Below are 24,854 nucleotides of genomic sequence, written 5' to 3'. Positions count from 1 at the left end.
TCTGTTTATCTCATGAAAACTTCCAATCCCTAATAATACATGTGCCAGTGTAAGGTATCTACAACACAGGAAGCAAAAGTGAGTAAGGTCCTCTAAATAATGCAGTGTACAAGTCAAGACAGCTGTGAAAGAAAAAAATGTTAAAATGTCTGATCACAAAGTTCCAGGCTGGGATTTCTTCTTTAGTCTGAGATACCCAGTTAGTATATTCATATCAAATGGAGATAGAATTGGGTCTGCTCAATGGCAACAGCTTAATTTTGGTTTTAAGAAGCAGTGTTGAACAAGCACAACTGGAAAGAAATAACTTGTTCCGCTGAACTAGTTATGGGATGAAGAATTAGAAGATCCGGCATTTTAGTACCTGGCCTGCCATTGCTTTGCTGAGAGGCCTTGGTGAAATCTTCAAATTTTCTGTAGCAAGCATCTCAATTATGTCATTTTAGGTAGCATTAAAACTCGCTTCAATGAACATTCACAAAGGCTAGCTATTTGTTACTGTACAAATTTACCTTGCATTAGAAAATGAAGCAGTGCATATGATTTCCCTCTTAATTTTTAGTAGAGAGAAATACACTGGCATTCTGTATTGTCCGAGTAGTGCTCATGGCAGTGAAAATATGTGTGAATTACCAATTTTTGTTGGGGAAAAAGGGAGATCTAAGAGAGCTTCTATCTAGTTTTCCTCTGTTTCAGGAAATGCTCTTTCTCTTTGGTCCCTTTGCAAAGAGCATCTAGAACATAAGAGCGGATTTATAAATTAAGAGCCACTCAAACTAATTTGGATTTTTGGGGATTGTTAACTTTGATACTTTCTTCCCCTGTAGTAACCTACAGAACAGAATGGTGACTACTGATTAGAAAATGACATCAAGGCTATTACAGGCTTTTAATTCGGAGTATTATATTGACTTTGTTGTGGCAAACTGGGCAAGATGCTTATCTTTTGCCCTCCCTTTCCCCACATACAAAATACAGAAAAGGTGCTGGTATGAGTGTGCACATATAGCAAACAGCATCTTTGGTACAAAGTAGACTGAACTTATTTTAGTAGCTTTATAATTTTTATTCTGTGTATACAGAGAAACTGCTAGAGGGAACAACTTAGTAAATGAATAGTTAGTTATTCAGCCTTCAGAATGGCTCCATCCAGTTCTTTAAAATGACAATTTATTAGTCATTTTACTTAGCTACAAGGCATTAATAAAACATGAAAGATTAAAGCTGACTTCATCACATTTGGAAATCCATGCAGTATAGTTGCACAGACTCGGAAATCTAGATATATTACATTTATTTGCCATAGGAAATTGAATATTATGCACCAGCAAAGATGACCATTTGTGAGTTTTAATGGAGATTCACCATTAAACGTCACTGCCGCACTCCTGGCAAGGTATTTGTAAGAATCAAAAAAGAGACCACCCCAAAAATCCATTGTAAGCTTTTTTTTGAAGCAAGTCCATATTGAAACTGGAACTGTGATGGTCCACTTTGGTAAAAACTCTGAGTACCCCACCCATTTAAAAAAATGTCTGTAGGGACCCCTGTTTAGTGCAAGCACCATCATTAATGTTCACAATGATGCAACTCATCACAAAATTTCAAAATATGACTTAGGAAACCAAAACCTGGTATCTGCCACTCTTCATGGTTATCCTACTTCTATCCTGGGATGGGTCACRATTTCTGGATTAACATTGTTCCAGTGCATTTCTTATTGTAGCATTAACTCCTCTGTGGAAAGTATTTACACAATTACGACAATAAGGAGGGCATGAGTTCAGCAGAGAACAGGCTATTATGATCTGAAGGAAAAGCATCAAGATTCCTTTCCTGAGATTCAATGATCTACTTTCCTTTATTCCCCTTTCATGTGGGCACAAGCACCTGACAAGCGCTTGTGAATCATCAGAGGATATCAGCCTGTCATTGTACATGTAGGTGTGTAGGTGTATTAGGGGTTCCACCCCCCTCAAGTGTAGGAAAGAAGCTTAGGAATAGGGAGGAGAGGTTTTGTCTCAGTTCCAGACACACATGACAAACACTTCCCCAGTGCCAGAGGTGGCACTGAAATTATCGGAAAGGGATCAGAAGACAGGGCTGAGTAAGGTGGATGGTTAGATTTAACAAGGAGAGTGTGGAAAGAGCATAGCTGACTTGTAAAACTACATAATGAGATAAGGCTTGATATTAAGCAAGCATTCTGCTGTACACTGAGTCAAGTGAGCTGATACAATTCAGCATTCTCATCTTGAAGTCATGTCTTTTGAGTACTCTGACCAGCTGACACACACCTTCCAGTGACACACACTAGAATTTTTACAACTAAACGTTCATACCCTCATTCTTACTGCGGTGCTGCTTTCAGGAGGTGTTGTCCACTCCGACGGGTTGAGCAGCACTCATTGTCAAAACTGCATTGTGGCTATAGTACTGGCAGCTCTTTGAAAGGGAGAGAGAACAATCCAGTTCTGTTTTATAATATTGGTTATATAAATGACTCATGCAGCACTTAGCTGCTATTCTATTGAAAGTGCAGGACAATAAAATTTGTGAATGGCTAGCTATTTTTCCCAGTCTAAGTGGAAATCTTAAATAGTCAACCAGATAACTAGAACCAAAACCGGAATCCTACAGAACAGAACCTCTAACAGAACATGAACCTGGATAAATGCAGTCTACCTTGTTCTACCTGGGAGTAGTCAACATGGCTTCTATAAAGGAAAGTCCTGTTTATAAACCTCTTGGACATCTTTGAAGGGTTGTCAAAAAAAGAAGTATGGTTGATGTGATTGTTACTCTCCACTTGAATTTCTAAAAGGCTCTGACAAAGTTTCTGAGAAAGTTTAAGCAGCTAAAGAGGATAAGGGAAGGTGCCAACACAGATAAGTAGTTAGTTAAACAGTAGAAATAGAGGGTAGAATTAAACAGTCAAGTCTCACAATAGGAGAGGGCCAATAGAGTTCCCTAGGAACTTGTACTGGGATCTGGGCAGTTCTGCTTATTGATAAATGACCCAGAAAAGGATGTGAGCAGTCTAGAAACTGTTTCTGTTATTTGCTTTTCCAGTTTCTTAGAATCTTTTTGTAGAAAGGAACATTATTAACACTTACTGAAGCCTCCTGTATGACATATGAATTATGACTTCCCTAAGTTAATTCCATATTCATGTCTAGTATCTGGGGTTGAGCTAAAGCAGATTTTTTAAAGAAAAATATCCAGTCTTTTTTTTTTTTTTTTTTTTTTTTTTTTTTTTTTTTTTTTTTTTTTAATGATTTCCTGGGATGGAGAATCTACCAAAAAATTTTCAGGTTAGTCTAGAGGTCAATTGCCCTCAACATTAAAAATGAATAACTTAAATCTGGCCTAAATGTGTGTAGCCTCAAATTTCAGACAGCATCTCATTTCCAGCTGTGTCTGCTAGCATGAGGAGTCCTCTGCCTTCGTATCTCCACCTCTGCATGAGGTACTTACAGATTGTTATCAAATAATTGCTTATCGTCCCTTATGCTTAACTAAAAAAGATTGAGTTCCCAGGTTCTTTCCCGTTAAAGTATGTCTTCCAGTTTTTTTCCACCAAGCAGGGTCTTTGGCATGGATCTGGTCGTATCTTTTACCCCAAGCAGCACAAGGTGGTTTGAAATACAGTTTAACCACCTCTTGAAACTCTTCAGTACTGGGGAAGCCTTCCAAGAAACGGGGAAGGGCAGAATCACCAGCTCCAGTATCACTCTCTTGCAGAGCAGGGGATAAGTGCAGGACTAAGGGTTGTGTGGTCTGGCTAGCTTAGACTAATAAAGCCTCTTCTGAAAAGCCAATGTAAGCTAATGAAGCATTCAGACTACTTAGTCACAGAATGGGTGATTTAACAAACTCTGAATCAACCCTAGGCTTGATGGGAAGATGGAGTCATTCTGAATCTATTCTGATCTCACAGCAAGACTCATTCTTGTCCATTTATTCCAATCCAGTCTTCTCCCTGCTAGAAAAAGTAAAGCATCCTCTAGTATGAAAAGTGTGGGTGGCAAACACCTGATCTGAACCTTTCCCCCCACTGAGAAGTTTGAATTTAAAAAGCAGCAACAAAATCCCAAGCTTTTTCCCCCATTACTCATGAACAGGGGRAAAAAAATGTGTATTTTTATCACCACACATTTCTAAATAAATCCTGTCACCTAATCCTGTTAAGTGAAACCTACAAATCCAAGGAAGTTGAAGTCTGTTGCTCTACTAAAACAGAGATGTATGATGGATTTTGCAAGACAGCGAGAAACAAAGAATTAACAAGCACAGCAGTAGCTAATAACATACAATTTTTCTTCTAGCARGCTTTGAACAGCAGCCTGTCAACCATCCACTATGACAGGAAGTTGCTCAGAAGAGGGAGAGTGGGATGTGTTGTTATTGTTATTGTTTTTTAACCTAACGTGCTTCCTCTGGTGTAGAGTACGCACTGAGATGTCTCCAGCTTCAGAATGCTGTTTAATCTGACATCTCCARCTGACATCTCTTCATGAGAGTGGAAGGAGAAAATGACTGTAGTGTCCAAGTCTTCTAATTGTTGAGTCTGCTCAACACATAAATCTTTTACAGCAATAGGGAACAGAAGCAGCAAACAGAAATAAATAYATTTTGCAAGTAACTTTGTGCTAGACACTGTATAAACGCATATAACCTGAGAAGACAGACAGACAGATTTTGTGTATGACCATAGGCAAGTCTTTTATGCCAGATCCAGTGAAAGATGTATGTGCTCAGAGGTAATGTACTGCAGTGTGCAACTCCCAGGGGCTTGACCAAACTTTGCAATCCTTCGCCCCTGCGCAGGAGCCCAGGACTGGCTCTGCAAGGGCTTGCAGCCAGACTCACCACAGTCCAGCTGTGTTCAGGACTGAATATACCTTCACACCATCCAGAACCCACTGAGAAAGATTTAAGCTTTTCTAAAAAAAGTTGGAAAAGGTCTCACTTCTTTTTCCTAAACTGTAGCTGGTGAAGCAAATGCTATTTTTGTAATGTCCCAGAGGAAGCTTCTCAGTGAGGTTGCTCCATTGAACAGGAGATTTAAGATTCCGTGGATCAATAGGAGAGCACAAGAGGGGATATGATTCTGTCAYCTAATGGTTCCGAGAGAAATCAGGGGGGCCTGACTTCTGCTCCCTGTTCCCAGGAATGTTTCTATAAATCATGTGGAAAAGGGCATTGACTAAAATAAAGACAAAGTTCAGGAGACAGCATGTACAGCCAGTTGCTGTATATTGCCATGCTTGTGCACTAAACAGTGCAGAGCGGCAGTATCAGATGCGGAGTGAGGTTTTCCCAYTGATTTCTCTGAAATAAGCCTCAGCAACACAGAAGAGCCAAGTGAGTGGGATCCCCCCCACAYACACACGCACACACAAACAAAAACCATCCACTGAGACAAATCTATACAGTGATGAACTGATAGTATCAAGGCAAGGGCCTCAAGTGTCTGCARAGTTTTATTTAAACTCTTACGCAAAGGTCAACGAAGTGTTGAAAACAAATGGAAGCACAGTCTGCAAAAATTAATCAATGGGGAGTCCCTGGGTGGACTGCTGGAACTGCCGCTGTGCGGGGCAGGGCTAGCAGGGCTGGTCGCGCTCTGCACAGGCAGAGTAGAAGAAAGCCTTGCAACTCTCAGCTCCAAAAGCATCTGAGCCTTCCATGTTGYGTAATTTGGACCTGCTTGTATGGCATCACGGAAAATGAAAATTTAGTCTGTCCGTAGTCTGTATGCCTGAGAACTTCGGCGATGCCTGCCTGCCAGGTATTAATTAACAAAAGACTGTGCAGTCTATATAGACGTGGCTATCTGGGAAAGGAGCGGCACAGAGAAGAAAATTCTGAATGAACCTTCTGCCTCCACTCTTACGCATTTACTGGGTATTTTGTCTTTGTCAAATGTGACAACAGTTGCATTTCCTTTTATTAGAAACTCCAAATCTCATTTTTATTCTTAGCCACTTGGGTGCTACAACAGTTCCTAAAATAGCCTTAAAAAAAAAAAAGAACRGGAAAAGTGTATCTTCCTCCTTTTCTGTTCTACAAATATACCCTTCATGTTCTCAGAAACAGTTGGTTTTGCTTTAACTTTCAAAAAAAGGGAATTCACTTTTCACTTAAGATAAAGTCATCAGAATGTCAGCATAGTTGTTGAGAACAAGAATGACTGTAAAGAAGCTTAAAATGGAAGTTCATACCCTCCCTAATGGCAGTATTGCAGCACAACTTTAACATGTAAACAGCAAACACAAATCTTGCCATGCCTTCTCTCTGTTCTTAGTATCTTCTCTCTTGCTTTGGCCCCATCCTTCTGTCTCTGTTGTATTTTTTCACCCTCTAGCTCCTCTCAACAAATCCTTCTCTAATACTAAACAGGGAGGACRGAAAAGTGCATAGGACTGAACTGACCTTTGAAGACCATGAGATGGTGTAGTTTGCTCTGTTCTGTTCCTTGTGCCTAAGATTTTGTTTAGTTCTGCTGTTTAGACTGGAACWGGACTACCTTTTTCTGCTGGGGCTCTGACAACCGGGTTTTCTAGGTGCTTCGGTAACACTTAAAATTAAACAAAAGTAACAAATTACAAAAAGGGGTCCAAACTGGGCCTGGAGCACTTTTTTGATCCAGAATTAAAGTAATGGGTTGGTTAGCACAAACAAACATGCATGTAGACACAGGCATATGCAAACTCAGGAAATAATCTCTAGTTTCAGGATGATCACAAGATTTTTCTGGTGTTAAGTGGGTTACATACAATGTCACTGAAGTGCTGGTTTCTAAAAGCAAAGCCCAGGCAGAGGAGGTCTTTATTTTTAATCTCATAGAGTTTTGTGCAGCCTTATTAGTTGAAGCCTCTTCCCTTTACYTATCTACTGGCTTACTGAGGCATGTTCTATTGCTTACACTCATGGACACTGCTACTGAGAAACAGACATTTTGGTGGCACAAAAGGCTCGTTTTTCTTGGAAGATAATAGGAATGTCTTGAGGACTCAGTGACTGGCCTGACCTGGTTGCTGGTTTATAGACATTGTTTTCATGCCAGTAAGAATGCCAGTAAGAAGTGAAATGCAGGAAGAAATATTGTATCCCCATTGCCTTTGGCCTTGTTTTTATTGGCAGTGAAACTCAACTTCCTTTAAATTACTGAGTGAGAGGGGTGGCTACCTAAAACATGTCCTTCTGTAGGTAGCAACATTAGCCAAGGTCTCTGTACATAAGGGCTAATGGAAAGGAATCTCTGCTTGCAATTATTTTACTGCCATACTGTTGTCTAAGCTTGTTTTTGCAATTTTGCTATCTTCAAGAGGTCAAAAAATCATAAATAGTGTGAAAAAGTCTGAGTTTGTTCCCCCAAAACATGGGATGACTTTTAACTGGTTGCCTAGGGAAATAAAGCTTGTACAGTTATACTCTGTATCTATCAGTCTGTCAGTTCCCTCCTACTAACTTTTGAATCTGTTTGATGTCTTAAACAAAATTTGACTGAGGGATCTTTGTGTCAAAGGTAATAAGTTTCTACATATTTGTGAAAATAGCTAGCTAGAGACAGGAGAAAATGTCCCACTGTTATTATCCCACTGAGCTTAAGGGTCATAGAATCATAGAATTAGGGAATAATTTAGGTTGGAAGGGATCTCTGAGGGTCTTCTGCTCAAAACAGAATTGAGAATTGCATGCTGCAGATTACAGCATCAGCATCAGTAAATTACTAGATATCAGAGAATCCAGATAAAACAGCACCATTAGGAATCATAGAGGAAAAGTTTCTATTGAATCCTGCACCTTAGACCTGTGAGAATCCAGTCACAAAGAATAATTCATAGCCATTCTGTGAGTACCTTGTTTCTAATTAGTAGGTGATCTCTATCTCAAATTTTTAAACCCTCTGCATGTCTTCAGCAATTTGTCTCAGAGAGACATTGTAAAAGTGCATCCATAAAGATTATGAGTTCTTAAATACTCAGCTGAGAGGAAGCTGGATAAATGTCTGACAGCTAGTACTGGCATGAACCTTTGGCTTGCAGATGCATTAGCAACATAATATAGAGGTGGTTTGACAGGAGGAGGAGGGGTTAAATTCAGCCCTGCAAGAATTGAGACCACTAAGAGCAGAGTCTAGACTTTCCAAAGGTGGGGGCTGCCATTACTGTTATCGGAGACAATAGCACATTTCCCATCAAATCCAGCCCTGCATRATAATCAAAAATAGTACAGTTCATGTAGACAGAAGATACATTGGCAGCGACAGATTCATGAAAAGGGATCCATTATTCTTTGTGAAGCTGCAGCTCATTAAATACTGGTGAAAGGTGCTATTTTGAGAAAAAGTCCTTTGATAGTCACTGAGCTGATCCAGTTTGAGCAAACCTCCCCATGCCCTTCAACCTTCTCCTGATAATTCCAGATGAGAGTAGAAAAATAAGCTAGTTCCCAGCCTTTAAATATAAGGTTGATGGAATATACTTTTGGAATGCAAATTTTGTTGAATTATAGTCCAAGATATAAACTTAATATGAATGAACATTTCAGTGTGAATATTATAAAAATTCATTAGTAGACTTTAGACCACAGTGTAAAATGTAGACACTCCATAAACTGAAAGTAATTTTAACTAAATTATATAGTGGCATTTATCTCAGCTTTGATCATTTTTTATAAATAAAGATCAACCCATTCTCTACWTGGCTGTGTGATAATCAGCAGGAATAAGAGGTATAGATTCTTTATAATTTCTCTTTCTCATAGCTTCATACCTGGTTACCTGTCCCCAGATAGCTTACTTTACTAGGGGAATATTAATGTTGGGGTGGACACTCTTGCTAATCATTCTGTTTCAAGCTTTGAATTGTAGCTACTTGCTCTGGTGAGAATTACTACCTTTTACAAAAAGACTAAACATCCTGAAAATCTCAGGGATTTATTTTCTGCATACTCTGTGTCTGATTTCCACAGATGCCAATATGACTGATTTTTATAACGTTTTCCTATTTTGCAGTCCAATGGCTAAGCTGTTTGTTAGTAAAAAGGACATTCCTGCCAACGCCCCTGGAAATAGATGTCCTAGACAAATGCTTGTATTCTGATTGTGGTTACAAGGTAATGGGATTGCTCCAGACTTGTTTACCAACAGAAGTGGGACAGAATATAGCTTTCTGAGTACCTGCTTTGTGACATAAGCTTTCCTTTCCTCTTGTTTTGAACCCATTGTTATTAGAGATCTGTTCAGTATCTCTGTGCTCCTGTTGGTGGATTTGAACTGTTCTTTCTCCTCACCCAACCCAATTCTTGGGAAGTGCAAGGGTACTTTGGCCTTCCATCCTGACTTCCAGCTCTGTGCAACTCTCTCCTCTTCCCTTTGCCTTCTGGAATGATTCCCCAGAGTCCAGCATCCCRGCATGGATCTCACTTCCCACTGCACAGCACTTTCCTTCATCCTGGCCAGATGCTTAGGTGTCCTCATCTCTGTGCCTAAAATAAGTTCCAACCTGGGCTGCAGCTGTCTGATCCTCCTTAGAGTTTCTATAAACAACATCACAGAGCAATGAGAATGCACTGGCTGAATTTCAAGGAGTGTAAGTGTGACAGCATGCTCGTTTAGTTAACAGGGGTGAGGGGGAGATAGGATTTGTRTGTTTATGGTGATTATTTCTTTATTATCATCTAGGTATGATGTAAGCTGCAAAGGCAGAGAGTGAAGTCTCTAAAACCCTGGGATAGAGTTTCCCTGTTTTGTAGTGTTTAATATTTCATGGATTTTAAAATGCCATTTATGGGTTAGTAGCTGCCTGCTAGGAACAATATGCAGCTTTCAGAGGAATTTCTCCAGTTTTTCCAATATGCTTGTTGACTCCTTTATTATTGGAAAATCCAAGGGTTCAAGAATGGTGGCTATGAAATTCTCAAACAAACAAAAGTGGTCCTAACAGGCCAGTGTACAGAAAGCTTGCACTGCTGCTTCCTCTACCTAAGCTAGAGGAGATCAGTTTTCGTGACTCTGAGCCTATTCTTCCAGAGTCCTGAGCTCATTAGGAATGTGAATTTTTACATTTGCATTTCACCTCTGAATGTTTATTAATTTTTATTAAAATATCATTACATATATATGTACACAGAGGTGCTGCCTCTGTGGCCAGTTGGCAAAACTCCTTAATAAACAAATGAATCTTTGGCTGCTTCACCTTCATCCTGCCTACTAAATCCATTTTCTTTGCATCTGTGCCAAATGTTGGAGCAGTGTCTAACAAATATCATTAAAAAAGAAATCATTTCCCTCAAAAACAGTTCTCCTTTTCCCTGACAGGTGGGTTCTCTATATCACCTTTGCATGTACTGTGCTGAGGCAAGGCTGAGGCCTCCAACAGTCATAGCTTTTCTAAGATGTTCTAAAAATGTGCCTGTAAAGGCCATTTGCTGACAAGAAAGCATTGCCATAACATTGATAATAAATAATATCCATGGTAGTAGTTTTATACTATTAGACAAGGAWAATTCCCAGCCTCCTGCACTTAGTTCTTGGAAGGCTCTCAAATAAAATATTGGTATTTTGAAGTCCCTTGGATAAAAAATTGTCATCACATTTTAAGGATTTTAAAACTTCCTCTGAGTTTGGTACCTATGACTCCTGGAGCCAAGTTTTCAAAAGCATTTAGGAACCCATACTGTGCAACAGAGCTATGCAGCAATGCACATTCTGGTCTGCAGCACACRGGACTATCTACTTCCTGCTGAACAAGGCCTAGATTTGATAAAGCAGTTACATTCTCATTTCAGGTTAAGCATGGGGKTTTTTGKTTTTTGTTTTTTCTCAATAAGACTACACTATTTGCTGAAATGATGTGCTCAAAACAGTTGTTTTACTGAAGTGAAGCTTAATGTTTTATAGATATAAGAGTAACAAAGAGTAGTCCTTAAATGATTTTAAGAAAACCCAAACCCCTTCTCCATATCTGTGGAGCAAAGATACATCACTGACAGCACTGGAAGCTTGGTGGATGGAGTGGTAGCCAGAGGTCCAGGCGCAGGTGCTCRGTGTGCTTCTGTAAGAGCGTGTTGATGTGCCAGTCGGCCCTGACTCTTTGCACCCGATAACCGTTTTTTGTAGCTACGGAAGTGACAAAGGAGCGTTCTGCTGCGTGGGCTCTTTGTTACGGTCTTTCCTCAGCTTGGGGCTTCAAGAAAATATCATTTGTGTCATCAAGTAAGGTAGCACTCGGAGAATAAACCCAGGCAGTCCAGGAAATAAAGAGTGTGGGTATTTTCCAAGAGCCAGCTAGGATACCTATAGCTGAAAGAAGACGAACAGCTTGATTCCTTGAGCACGTCCTTTATTGCTCTGTCATTCCCCGGSAACATTAGGGACTGTATTTAAGAAGCTGCATCAGTTTCAGACRTTATGCAGCTCATTAATCAAAACATCCTTTTGGAAGGCAGTTGATTGCAGCTGAGACACAGAAGTGCTAGAAGTGCTTACACCTCAGCATCCCTAGTACCTAGAGGAGGAAAAAAAGTAAGGAAAAAGACCTTTAAAGCTACAACTGGCTTASTTCGCATTATCTAATCTATAGGAGCATTTGAAAATTGAGATTTATTTCCCCAGAAAAGTGTGTTCCACCAGAGATGATGATGAAAATAATATTAAATAATAGTCTCACTGGGTAGCTTCGCTGTGGAGTATTTTAAATGAGTCACAGTCAATCTAGGTTGTGCCAGGAGGTGGGAGGAGAAGAGGAGCAGGTAAATGCTTCAGTGAAAGGACTCTAGAGAGAGCCGGCTGACAAAGATGAGGAAGCATGTGCAGTCTGTGTCTGGTGAAGTCACTGCTGATGGCTGCATTTCCTTGAAGTAAGAGCTTAAGTAACATCTTGCTGCTTTAAATGGCAGAGTTACCTATGCCGGTGAGAAGTGACTCCTGGAAGAGGAAGGGTGAGTATTTGCTTATGAAAGCAGAAATGCAGCGAATCTCAGGGAATCTGTGAGGATTTCCTCGCTGCTCGCAGTGGTCATTCACTGCCTGTGTTCAGCCTCCAGTCTGCACTGTTCACGTGGCTTTCTGTTTCTGTGAGGTATGATTTTAAGTGTATAAAACAGCAAACATTCTAGAAAACCTCAGATATCAAATCTATGCAAAAATATATGCAAATAGTCTCTTGTATTCACACATAAGGCTAGCTGTTGATGAGCACTAGGAAATGATTTGAACCAGTTGATGAGTCTAAGAGCTTCTCAAACATAATAGCATAAACTGCCATTCCCCAAAGAAGGGCAGGGCAGGACTGAATGCTTCCTCTCCTCCTCCCTTTTCTCCYTCCTAAACCTCCCAAAGAATGAAAGATAGGGGAAAAACTGATTTTAGCCTCTTTTCGCTGCTTTGGCCTCTATTACGAGAGGTGATTATAGCAAGGAGTGACAGGAGGAAGGATTCCCATCTGGAGCTGTTATTTTCACAGGAGCAGCCCCAGAGACGCGGTTAGCGGAGGGAGCCGGGAYGTGCTGGCCCCGGTTCCCCCCGGGAAGTGGGTTTCCCCGGGCGGTCAGGAGTGCCCATGCAACCCACACGCTCCTTCCTTCCTTCGCCAGCCCGGCCAGCCTCTTGCTCCAGTAGGGGAGCTCTCTGAGATGCAGCTTGCCTTTTTTGAATGACTTCTACAGATCCAACCCCTCAGGGGAGCAATAGTAACGTTTTACATGTCAAACAGAAAAGCAAGGCAGCAAAGGCAGAAGAGACCTTCCAAGCCTCCCTTAGTTTGCAGGCAGGAGAAGAATACAGTGGGGTTCCCATCAGGGAAACTTCTGCTACAAGAGACAGGCACTCCCCAAGCCCCTGCTTTGTATGCAAGTGCGATTTTCAAGGTGAACTGATATTTTGCCTTTAGAGTTGAATTTGCCCTTGTTCCCCCAAAACCCATGTGCCTTCACGAGAAAAAAACTGCAACAAAGCAGCCACAACTTCCCAAGGAGAAAGGCTCCTCATCAAACAAGAGAAAAGGGAATCTTCTTGCTCCTTTTTTATTCTTTTTCTTTTTTTTTTCTTTTTTTTATGATGCTGCTATTTTCAAGCTCACGGCCGCCCGGTAGCCCTCGCTATTAAACCGAGGTCTGCGGTCACAGCGTGCGGTGCCGGGGGGGGGGGGGCGGCAGCGCTGCGGCGGGTGCACCCCTCGCCCCTCAGCCGGGGCGGCCAGGCGTTGCCCTTTTAAGAAGCCCGGGTGCGGGCTCAGGTAGGCAGAGCCTGCGTGCAGTAGTCGCTCCTATGGCAACCCAATAGACCGGGCTCGCTTCATGAATATTCCCAGGAGCAGCGGCTGCATGAGGAATAAGTGATGACAGTGATGTAAGCAAGCAGTGGCCGCTGCAGGTTGCAGTTCATTGTGCTATTGGCCGGCAGGTTGAGGAGTTTGAGGCACTCGGGCTTGGGCTTCGCTTTCCGGATGATGTCTGCCCGCCGGGAGACACAGCACATTTGCATCTTGAAGCCAACATGGCAAAGCGGCTGCTGCCGCCCTCCCTCGCCTTCCAGCCAGAAGTGTGTGGCTCTCCTCTAGATTTCTTGCCCAGTGCTCTGAAGCTGAGCAGACAGGGATTGCAGTAACACTCACCAAGGGGAGACAAGCAGCAAGTAGCCAAATCGGGACAAGGGAGGAGGGGGGGCTTTTTGCCTTCCCTCTTTTTTTTTTTTCCCCTTCCGTTCTGGATGCAGAGCCTGTGCTTTGATGCAGAGCCTGTGGATGCCACGGTCTGGTAAGGAGATGCCACGCCAGCCTCTGGTCCTTCCTGCCCCTTGAGCTGGGAGCAGGGGCCTGGGGCAGCGCAGGTGCCCTCCTTTGGCAGAGTGGGGRTCTCCCCGAGCTGAGCAGCAGCAGCAGCGGCCATGGACAAGCTGCCCCCCTCCATGCGCAAGAGGCTCTACAGCCTGCCCCAGCAGATAGGACCCAAGGCATCGATCATGGACGAGGAGGAAGACAGCGACAAGGACACCCGGAGGAAAAGCATCAAGCTCAAGCCACTGCCTTCGCCCTCTGCTGGGAGCACCCGGGCACTCGGGGGAGACCCCAGCAGAGGGGGGGACCCTGGCCTCCTGGAGACGGAGGCGGGCGGCAAGGGCGCCAAGACCAGCACCAACGGGGACTGCCGCCGCTTCAAAGGGAGCCTGTCCTCGCTGACCAGCAGGCACCTCCACGACGCAGCCGAGGAGAGGCGGCTTATCAGCGGTGAAGGGGAGCCAGCCTCCCCCGGCGAGGACAGGAGCCCCCCCAGCAGCAGGGAGCCGGAGCCGGGGCTGCCAGCACCCCCACCGCCAGCCTCCCCCCCAGAGCCCCAGCAGCAGCAGCCGCCCCCCCGGGCTTGCTCGTCCACCTCCATTAAAGTGGAAGGAGGTGGAGGGGCCGACCAAATCACCCCAGATGAGGAGCAGAGGCTGGGCCAAGCTGGCTTCATGCAGAGGCAGTTCGGAGCCATGCTCCAGCCGGGGGTCAACAAATTCTCCTTGAGGATGTTTGGCAGCCAGAAGGCCGTGGAGAGGGAGCAAGAAAGGGTTAAGTCTGCCGGGTTCTGGATCATCCATCCCTACAGCGACTTCAGGTACTACCCCTCTGGCTTGCCCCTTCCCCTCCCCTGTCCAGCTCAGCCCTTTCTCCCCAGAGCTTACACCCCGAACAACTTTCCTTGCTAATTTTCTAGTCAGAGGAGCTGCAGGACAAATCCARCATCTAGTCCAGTCAAACAATCTGCAGGGTATGTTTATATTTAAGATAAATTTTAGTGTTCTCACACTGTTAGTAATTTTAAATAATAATTCTGAACCAGCGAACAGCTCTCACTTAGGCTTTTAATGAAGGAAAGCCTCTTCATAGTTCAGTGTGAATGGGGAGAAATGTCCCCACCTGATGCTCAACTCTGGAGTAAAAGCATGATGTCTGCTGCTTAACTACTCCTATATCTCCAGTTCAAAGCCCATGCTCTGCCTGATTAATATTCCAATTACCATTTTAACACCTCAGTCTTTGGTCCTCTGCCTTCTCCTTCCTCAAGAGTTAGGGAAGGATGTTGCTACTGTTGCTGTTTGTAGGGCTTCTTACTGCAGCATCATCTGTCAGGATTTGGTATGTGCAGGCAATAGCAGTATTCATTAATAGGGAACTTAAGAGCTTCAGAATTGTACAGAGAAAGACTTTCTTTTGCATCTGCAGGTCTTTATTTGAAAAATTAAATTGGATGGGGACTAGTTAGCATTTGTCTTTTTGAAAGATAATGCCTTTCTTTCATGCAGTTGGCAATATTTCCATGAAGGTTAATACAAAAATTAACTTGTAAGTGGTAGAACCAATTCTTGTGCAGTTCTCAACCACTGAGCGGGGGAGAGGGGGGTGATTAGGTATTTTGGAGTAAAGCATTGTCTACTGCACAGGTGAACTGTCCTCTGCAATATGTATGTAAAGTACTGCAATCAATATTTAATTACTTAGTGCAATCAATGGGTAGGGTTTATTGCTTCAACTTTAATTACAACTGGCTTACATCTCACATTTAAAAGCGTAGAGTGGAAGAACATCATTCAAAGACATATCTATCAAACTACATACCGATTTTATGAAATTTCGGGGCTCTTCAAGAAACCTGGCATTATTCCCTAAAATGCAGTTAGAAAGAGTTGCAGGGTGGATTTGGGTGCCCAACAATAGCATTTGGCACTACATTTTAGGCATTTAACAAACAATTCATACACTTAAAAGATTCAGAACTGGCACTGAAACAATTCCTTGATATTTGCTTGGATTAAGAAACATTATTAGAAGGCTGCATGAATTTGAAGACTGCACTGTCATTTAAATTTCGTGCATTCAAGTATCCCAAGTCCACAGCTGACCGAGTGTATAAGGGTTTCCAGTAGCTACATTATGAATACTGAATCCTTGCGAGTACTAGTGTCTTCAAACCCAGATTGAAAAAGGTATAAAATTGCTTTTCAGTTGCGACTGATCAAGTAGTATCTCAGAGTAAAATGTGAGCGTGATTGCCTTTTAAAAAATTAACAGCAATTTCATAGTCATAACTACAGATTTATTTGCCACAAGCCTGTTGTTAAAAACAAACAAGCCACTGTGCTATCTTGAGTTATTCTGGGAAAGCATTATCTACATGTAGCACCTTGAAGGAATTTTGAGTTTAGTCTATGGATCCTATGAGTGGACTTATCCAAAAGTATCCTKCAGTTTTGTATATCTTCTATGCATATGTATAGTGTAGATTTATTCCCTCCCTTCCATCTTTACAAGTACATTTTCAGCATCGAACCAGACTGGCAAACTTCAGTAGAAGGACCGTAGCAGTAGCCGAGGTAGCCACCTTGTCCAAGGTGAGATGGTGCTAAAAGGTTGTTGGGTTTTTTTGAGGATTCCTAGTTAAATAGTGTTTATTCTTTAAAATGGCACAATAAATGTTAAGTTTTTGCTTCTGACGGACTTGACTATAGGTCCACTCCTAGTCTCCTACATAGGAATGAAATAAGCAGGCACATCAGATTCTCCCAAGCCAAGTGATCAGACTTAGTCTGCTAATGCTCGGATGTTTGCATGCATGTATGTGACTTGTTAGTGTTAATAATTAAATCCTCCCAATTTAGCTTTACATTTGTGCAGAGAAAGCGTAGTAAGTGGGATACCTGTACCCTGGTGCAAGACATTCTCTGCTTGGTGTCAGATTCCAGGTAGGCTGATATCTTGCTGCTTTGTGTTTCTTCTAATTTGATGCTAGAAGCCCAGCAAGCAAATATGTGCTTTCTCCCTGCAACTGTGTATCAAATCAGATGGGGCAGTGGAATTGGTTGTGTAAGGGATGATTCTGAAGAGGCCAGGAGGAGCTGGACGAACTACTGTATGGTCAGTAGTTATGGTGCTTTCGGGGGAACTTTGGTCACTCCTGTTTCTAGGTCACTTGCAGCATAGCTGTCTGAATATGACTGCCACTGAGAGGAAATGTGTGGACTTCCGTGCAGAAATGACCTATGAACAATGGCTGCATTGAAGGAGAAGAGTGGGAGCTTTGCTTGATTCTGACAGGGCTTTGCATGCCCTCCTTCTCTGAATGCTGCTAAAGCATCTCTCTTGGGAACAACTCACATGAATATGAATAACATTTTTTGACCTCTGAAATGCAGCAGATTGCACCAAACAGCAGGTCTTATCAAAATATTTAGAGAAACTGCATATCCTTGACCAAAGGACTTTATTTTCTCCTTTGCAAATTATGCAATGCAGCGCTGATTGCTCCTTGTTAAAGATAGGTGCAGATTCTGGGCCATTAGGATGTTGTAGAAGGCACAAGTCTCCATTATCCTGCACTTTGCATAGTCACTGAAGCCATACAGTAGCATTTGATGTAAAAGTTTCAAGTTAATAAATATTCAGACCCAGATCTTGTTTCCTGCCTTTTGGGGGAAACCAGTTTCACCTCTGAGAGTGGCTCTTGTACTGCCAGGCATTTTGGTAGGTCTCCAAAACTCATGACTCCTGTCTCAGTACTGCTCAAGATGTGAACTTTTGAATTGAACACTCCTACCCTTTTTACAAGAGCTTGATTCTGTTGTAAGCTTCCATGGGTGTGATTCTTCTGACTCCTTCATGGTGTTAGTCTCTGTGCCATGCCAGAGGAGTGCCTGGTTTAGAATAGAACAGAGGCTTTCATCATAGTTTCCTTACGTTACCATTTTAATATTAAATATGGCTAATTCCAGTGGTAAATCTATGACTCTCCAAGAGTAAAGCAAGTTAATATAGATTTAGACTCTGTTGTTTCTGCTTTTAGTCCATTGTAAGAGGAAAAGACATCAAATGACCTTTACAAAAACTAAACCTGATGCCCCCGAGTATTCATGACTAATGCAGTGGACTAGTTCTGGAAGCACTTAAGAGGTGTCTTGTCATTTTATAATGAAAATACGAATAGTAGTTCCTGTTCTGAGGTGCAGAACATGTATGTGCTAGTTCCTAGAGTTTATTTGCATCCATGGTTGATTGCACATCAGTTCCGAACTGATGTGTATTTCCTATATCAAGATTTATCTGAGACTTTGAAAGCTCTTTCAGTGGATAGATAGAGTTGTGATTTATTACTTAGAGGAAGCATTGATCCAATACAATTGGTTTAATAAAAAAATTCCAGACAAATAATGATCTGTCTGGTTTGTAGTCAACTGAAGCATATTGGGGGTAGTTGCTATATAGAATTGCTTGGAAAAAAGTGTAGCATGCTGCTTTTAGAAAGGACTGAGAACAAATACGCTATCTGAAAGACCAAAATAGTCCAAATTATGCATGTAAATAGAACTGCACATTATTCACTGCCCAGTAGTCTATTAACTTCTTCACAGAAAAGAGAAGCTGGTGCTTCCTTGAAAACAAAGGGAAATATTCCTTTCAGAAACAGTCTCAATTTCAGATTTCGGAGTTTTTCTTCTCATTGTTCTTTTTTACTTGGATACTTATCTGCAAACAGAACCTTTGTTTCAGTTGCTTCCTCTGCCTGATCCCCCTATCTCCTTGGGAGCCTGAGGACATTTTTGGACCACCAAAAGCAATTAGATGTTCAGGTGCAATAGATAAGTGTGGGAATTCCTGAAGAACAAAACCATTTTCTCTGCTGTATGCTAGTGCAGTCCTCTAAGCAGTGTCAATCAGACTGCCTTCACTTGGAGAACCAGGGGGGATTTACTAATCATAGTACTGAATACTGAACCCAATAGCACTTGTGGGATTGAGCAAAAATAGGAAGGACGTGTGCATTTCTCTTTTCCACTCTCTTAAGTAGAACTGATTTCCAGAGTGCGTCCCGGAGTGTTGCTCTGTGCACGGAGGTTGTTTCCATTGGTAAGCTTTTTGCTATTTTGTTAAGAGGACAAACAATTTGTGAAGCGTACTGCGCTGTTCACTGACTCTGGCAGCTCACGTAGGCAAGTGTTGCTGTCCCTGCTCTCAGACAGTAGAACCCTTTTCTGTACCCTCTGCCCACTTTCAGAGGCTGCCCACTATGGCAAAMTCAGATCTTGTGACTTGCCCACTGCTCTTACCTAGTGCAATGAAAGCTGCCCGTTGTGTGAGCCTTGTGTGCTGCAAATGGGGACTCTGGTACAGTGAAACCTCYGCTTAGAAGGAAAGGCTAGGGACGCAGTCGCCTCCGCAGCAGAGCCTATGCCGGTCAGCGGAAACAAAGTGCAAACCAGACTCAAGTTTATGGGTAGGCAACTCCTATACTTGCCTTCATTCTTTTCTTGTCCATGCTGATACTGATTGCTCAAAATAGTGTGGGGACACAGCTACCTGAGGAAGGGGACACGCTTTCCTGAAGTCGGATATTGCTGTCTTTACTGCAGATAACTTTCCTGCCAACTCTCAGGGCAGTTTTGCTGAAGCAGAACTAGGGGATACAGCAGAAATAATTTGAGGGATAATCCAGATACCATTAAACAGCATTAATTAGACTTTTGTTTTCTTCAGTGGACTGTGAATGAGGCTGAAGGAGAAGAAACATAGTTTTGTGACCATGAGACCAAAGTAGCGCAACCATAATTCCCATGTCCTTGGGCAAGTCACCACAAACTTCATGCCCTAGCTCACATGTTGTGAGATGGAGGATAAAACRTCCTGCACTACAGGATCATTGTGCCAATACAGTCATTCGCATGTGACATGTTTAGCTGCAACAAAAAGCAGCATTTGAAGGCAGGAATGCCTCAATAAATAAAATACTTCAGCATATTACTGTAAAATGTTTTAAGACCATAGTCGTATTTTCGTATATGTTCACATGCAGAAAAAGAGGAGAAAGAAATAAGGCGAACTAATATGAATAGATGGTAAAGCAAACATTCAGATTTAAGGAAGAGGTATTATTAAGGTTTCCTGTACAAACTTAATTCAGGCCCTTCATGCAAATCTCTGCCTATAGATGAACATTTTATCTCTTCTGTGGAATCCATTGTTCATTCAGTGTGTGCAAGGGATGGTTGTTCCTTTGTGAAAAGACATTGAACATTTTCTCTATCTCCTTGTAGGACAGCATACCATATTTATTTCATCTTATTCAGATCTTATTCTGGAAAAAACAGGCTAATTTCTTCAAGGCCCCTTTTTCTGTTTTTTGGCACTTAAAAGAAGTGGCTGAGACTCATAGAAATTAAGGTCAAAAACATTCATTAACTTGATGTTGCCAATTTGAGGACCCGTTTTACACAGTACATAGCATTACACAGTGTTCAGAGCTCTGCCTCTGTGGGTACTTAGCCCTGTAAGGAATCGAACACCTCTGTAATCCAGAAGACAAGGACACAGAGGTGATAACTGCCCGTAGTAAGGGTGACTGGGACATTCTGATTTGGATGGTTTCTTAGACTTACTTGGTGAGCAGCCAGACTGAGAAAGAGGCACGCAGAGCCCACTCACCCACTTCCCAAGCATCCTTAGTTTATCTGTTGTTACAGTAAAAAAAAAAAAAAAAAAAAATCATGGCTGTATACAATGACATAGTGTGCTCTTCAATCATCACCTAAGAATATTATTCTAATTCCAATCTTGGATTGAGTGATTAGCCTAACTCCTCTGCAGGAACTTTTTGGCAGAGATGGAATCTCCAGGGCAGTGTTCATCTGCTCTGGCCATCACGTTTCCTTCTGCAGTTCCTTATCTCACTTATTGCAAAGCTTCCAGATGCTGCAAGAAATGAGCTCCTATGGAGAATCTCTTCCTCACATGTGTCTGCCTCAAGACTTTCCTCTCATCTTGAATGAGGCATGAATTCTCTGGGAAGAGCTGTTTCGAAKCATGTAATAACCGTAACATAATATATATGCACAGCTGATATCAGCTCTGCTATTTCCTAACCTGAGCTTTTGACTTTGCAGTCTAACTTTTAATATGGTGTTTTTGTGTAATCATTAATATTTTAAAAAGCAAATTGATCCCCATCCTCATCATAATGACATCTCTGCATTCATTAGCAGGTATGGATCTTTTAGAGGATACGCTGCACAGCTCTCTGCTCTGAATTAGGCAATGGCAGTATGAGGTAGTTATAGCAAAAGCATGATGATGCTACAGATCCTTGGGTTGTGCTCCAGGCTTCAAAGGGAAGTGTGGTCTGCTTGTTGCAGACTGTCTACTTGTTTTCTCCACAACACCTAAACGTGATGACTTCTGCCCCATTCCCTCCAACCTGTCCTTTTCCCTGACCCTCACTCCTATCTCACTAGTTCCATCTCCATTTTCTAAGCTTTGTGTTCCAAGCTTTCTGTCCAGCCAGTCTTAGGTCCCAACACTCAGCTTGTCACCTGACCTCCCTTTTCCACCTCACGGTAGCTTTTAGTGACACCYCTCCTCCCCCCCCAGCCATGGGCACTGCAAGAGAAGGGCATTTCTCTTACAGCAGCTTCCACCTTTGTCAGTCTCAGTCCTTGTCCTTAGTTCTTTTCCAGGTGGGATTCTCCCACATTTGTTTCCTCTCCTTCTATAAATTCTTAGTTGCTTTCATCCCTCTAACTCTTCTAACAATATCTCCTTTTTTTCCCCCCAGCTCCTACTTTCCTTCCTAATTTAAGGAATGGACATTTTGCATAGCAATTTAAACCCCTTTACTTTATCCCTCTTTCCATCTTTGGATACTACCAGCCCAACAATATTTAGGCAAACCCTATTCATTTTATATTTTTAAAATTTAAAATGTTTTTAATCTTTGAGTGAAGCATTTCAAATGAAATGTTTGCACAGAAGCAGAATTAGCATTGCATTAGTGTGAAACAGATCTTATTTGAGGGGAAAACGTGCTTTTTAAAAGTGTCTTTTGAAAATCCATGTAAGTAGAACTTTTCAGTGTTGTTATAAGCAGGTGAACTTGGGTTTCCAATGCAGCATTATTCCAGTTAGGTAACTGTGCCTGTGGTTTCTGCTGCACACAGCTTTTTCTGCTACAGAGTCAGTGCTGCTGCATCGAGATCCATTTATTATAGATATAAAAGAGTGATCTCTGTCTGGAGATAACATAGTGTTATTTCAGCTTGAAACCATTGAATTTGGTCTTTTTTTCTGATGTGTTATGAGCATCTCATTAGCAAGCCCATGAATCCCTCAACCTGCTCTTGAAACCAACTATTGGAGCTCTCATCTCTGCCAGAGCAGAGATTTCTTTCTTTCTCTTATTTTTGAAAGCTCTGTTGGTGCCAAACCAGCTATAGGTCAATTGAGTTATTGTTGGTTCTAATTGGCACTCTAACAAGCTATTAAATCAATTTACCTGCAGATGAATGTCACTCAAACAGAAAGGTGCCAGCTCCTTTTCTGTCTTTCAGAGCTTTTAAAAAAAAAAAAAAAAAAAAAACACCCAATTTCCACAGATGAGTGTAAGTGAAAGGCCAGTTCGTAGGGACGTGGCTAGTTGGAGCACAAGATTTCACCCTCAAATGTTTGTGCCATGCGGTCTGTGTGGTGAACAAGGTCCATACTGCTCCTGTATGGAGAGAGGTGTGACTACTCCCAGAACACAAGGCCAAGAGGAAGGATTGCAAAAATGACCGACCTTGACTAACTTTCAGTGCCCATGAAAATGCTCTTAAATCCCTTCCCCAGTTTGTAAAGAGCATGGGTTTATTCCAGTGTGGAGAGACCTAAGTCCTCTTGTGTCCCCTCTTGCCTTCATGTGTTCCTGTGACTGCTGGTGCAGATGTAGTAACTACAGCCTTCTTTCAAATCAGGCAGCATCTGCCTGGTGACAGCATCACCTTTTTGGTGTGGAGTGATATATATCTTCATGAGATTTGTTTGCCCTGTGTTGTAGAAGGGTCAGAGTTATTATGGTGAATAATAACTTAAGTTGATTTAAGGTTTTTTCAGAAATGCATAGGTAGCTTCTTCCTCTAGCAGCAAGGCTCATTCCCACATTATCTGAGCATTTCTTACTGAGATAGTTCCTCTGTAAAACAGTCACTTTTCAGCCTACAGGTCAGGACAAGGTGTCTTGACCAAACAACACTGCAAGTTCATCCTGGGGTCTCCACATCAAAGCAGCTCTATACATGACAGCCAGTAAGAACTGCTCAGGTATCCTTGCTTAAGTGGGCAAATTTTTTTGGTGATGCACAAGGCAGATGAGAATGCAGCTTGGCTCTATGTGGCTGTACAGCTCTGCAGTGCTGACAGCACTAAAGCCTGGGTTTTGTCAGCAGACAAAACAGTTAGGACTCTAGAAACACAGAAGGGAGAGCAGGTGTGTGCTGCGCTGCAAGGTGTTGTTATAGAGACCTCTTTCTGCTCCTTATCCATATTGAATGGCTTGCTACCTGGGAAGTCCCTTTACAAATTCAGATTATTCATTCCATGCAGTATATTTACAGTGATTGACTTCAAATATGGTCACCTCATGCCTAGTATTAGCACCAGACTGTAGTAAAACCAGGCTATTAACTCCTGAAAAGACGCTGCATGCAGCAGTGGAAGACAGCGCCGATAAGAGCAAAGTAGAGGAGGATCCAGCGGGGAATTCCAAGGTCGGCTTGAGCGGGGAATTCCAAGGTCGGTCCATCAGTTGGACATTATAGGGGCACAACTGCTTTCCCAGTGATGTGCAAAAGCTAATCTCATTTGTGGTGACTCGTCCAAATGTGCTAATTAAGGATTTAAATCTCTGCCTCTTTGGATGGAGAGGCTGCCTGTGTTTATGCATCTATTGTTAAAGAGCTTAAAGGCAGGAGAGGTGCTGCAGGTTGCCAGCTGATGCTGGTGTAGGAGCTGTAACTCCTTTTTTTCTCTTCACAGCTGTGCTCAGGGTTTTTGTGACTACCAGAAAATCAGTAGCTCTACACTGAGTAGCTCCTCATCTCTGAACACTGCTCCAGTGAGACTGTATTCAGAGGAACTGGTGGGATTCAGTTTTCCTGGTCAGAGCTGGTGAGCACTGTTACAGTCTGATGCTCAGTGCCACCCCCTGCGTGTCTGGGCGATGGAAGACCTGTGAAATGCAGTTGGATTTGCCTGGGTGTGGGAAAGAAATGTCTTGCAAAGTTATCAGCACTCGCAAGCTTGTGAGGCGATAACGGCTGCATTCCAAAGACTTGGGGACTCCACATTAATAAGCCCCTTCCTTCCAGCCCTCTCTTCCCAGATGATTTCAGGGCAAGGTGCTAACTCATTGCAGTGCTAGCATCATTGTTACCCAGTGCGATGTGTTCTCTGCAGAGGAACTGTGCGTGCGTGTGCGTACGTGTGTGTCTCCGGGGGACGGGAGGAAGTCAAGGCCCCTAATTATCCTGTCTTATTCTACGTGTTCTCTCACCTCTGTCCACGCTGGTGACTAGGCTGGAGGGATGGTGCAGAGCGCAGGGGTGTGGGCTGAGAGAGCACAGTGACATCTTGGATCTCTGCAGAGAAGCAGAAGTTGCATTAGGCATAGTGAAGCAGTACAAGGGTGACAAGTTGCCTGGCAGTATCAGGGTTTGGACTAGCTCTCCCAACAGTCAGAACGATAACAGAAATGATAAAGATGACTGACTCTATGCAGCTTTTTTTCACAACAGAAAAGCCGTGTTCATTAAGCATGGATTCTTGGCACTTAATTCCCCCCACCTTGTTTTAAAGCACCAGTGTGCACAAGTTATATTTCTATTCATGCCAAGAGAAATGTTTTTTTCCATCTCTGGTTTTCTGTGAATTGTGGGGAAGGGAGGAGAAAGGACTGGTCTACACCACAGACCGTGGTCTGTTCTCTTTGATGCCAGCACAAACCCATTTGTATCATTTCCCATGCTCATTTAGCTGCAGATACGTTGAATCATAAGCATTGTATAATGG

At 42.5% G+C, this 24,854-nt stretch overlaps 1 protein-coding gene across 3 annotated transcripts in view; it reads left to right on the top strand.

Annotated features, from left to right (window-relative positions):
* The first annotated feature begins 13,897 nt into the window (after positions 1 to 13,897).
* HCN4 (hyperpolarization activated cyclic nucleotide gated potassium channel 4) overlaps positions 13,898 to 24,854 on the top strand; it is a 110,188-nt gene continuing 99,231 nt past the window's right edge. For all 3 annotated transcript variants that reach the window (XM_085300747.1, XM_085300748.1, XM_085300746.1), the window contains exon 1: positions 13,898 to 14,607. In XM_085300747.1, the coding sequence (XP_085156873.1) occupies positions 13,898 to 14,607 (710 nt within the window). The remainder of the gene's footprint in view (positions 14,608 to 24,854) is intronic.

This window comes from Rhea americana, unplaced genomic scaffold, assembly GCF_003343005.1.
Source record: "Rhea americana isolate MKP2758 unplaced genomic scaffold, rheAme1 scaffold_168, whole genome shotgun sequence".
Classification (NCBI taxonomy): domain Eukaryota; kingdom Metazoa; phylum Chordata; class Aves; order Rheiformes; family Rheidae; genus Rhea; species Rhea americana.
This window is presented reverse-complemented; position numbering and strand designations above follow the sequence as displayed.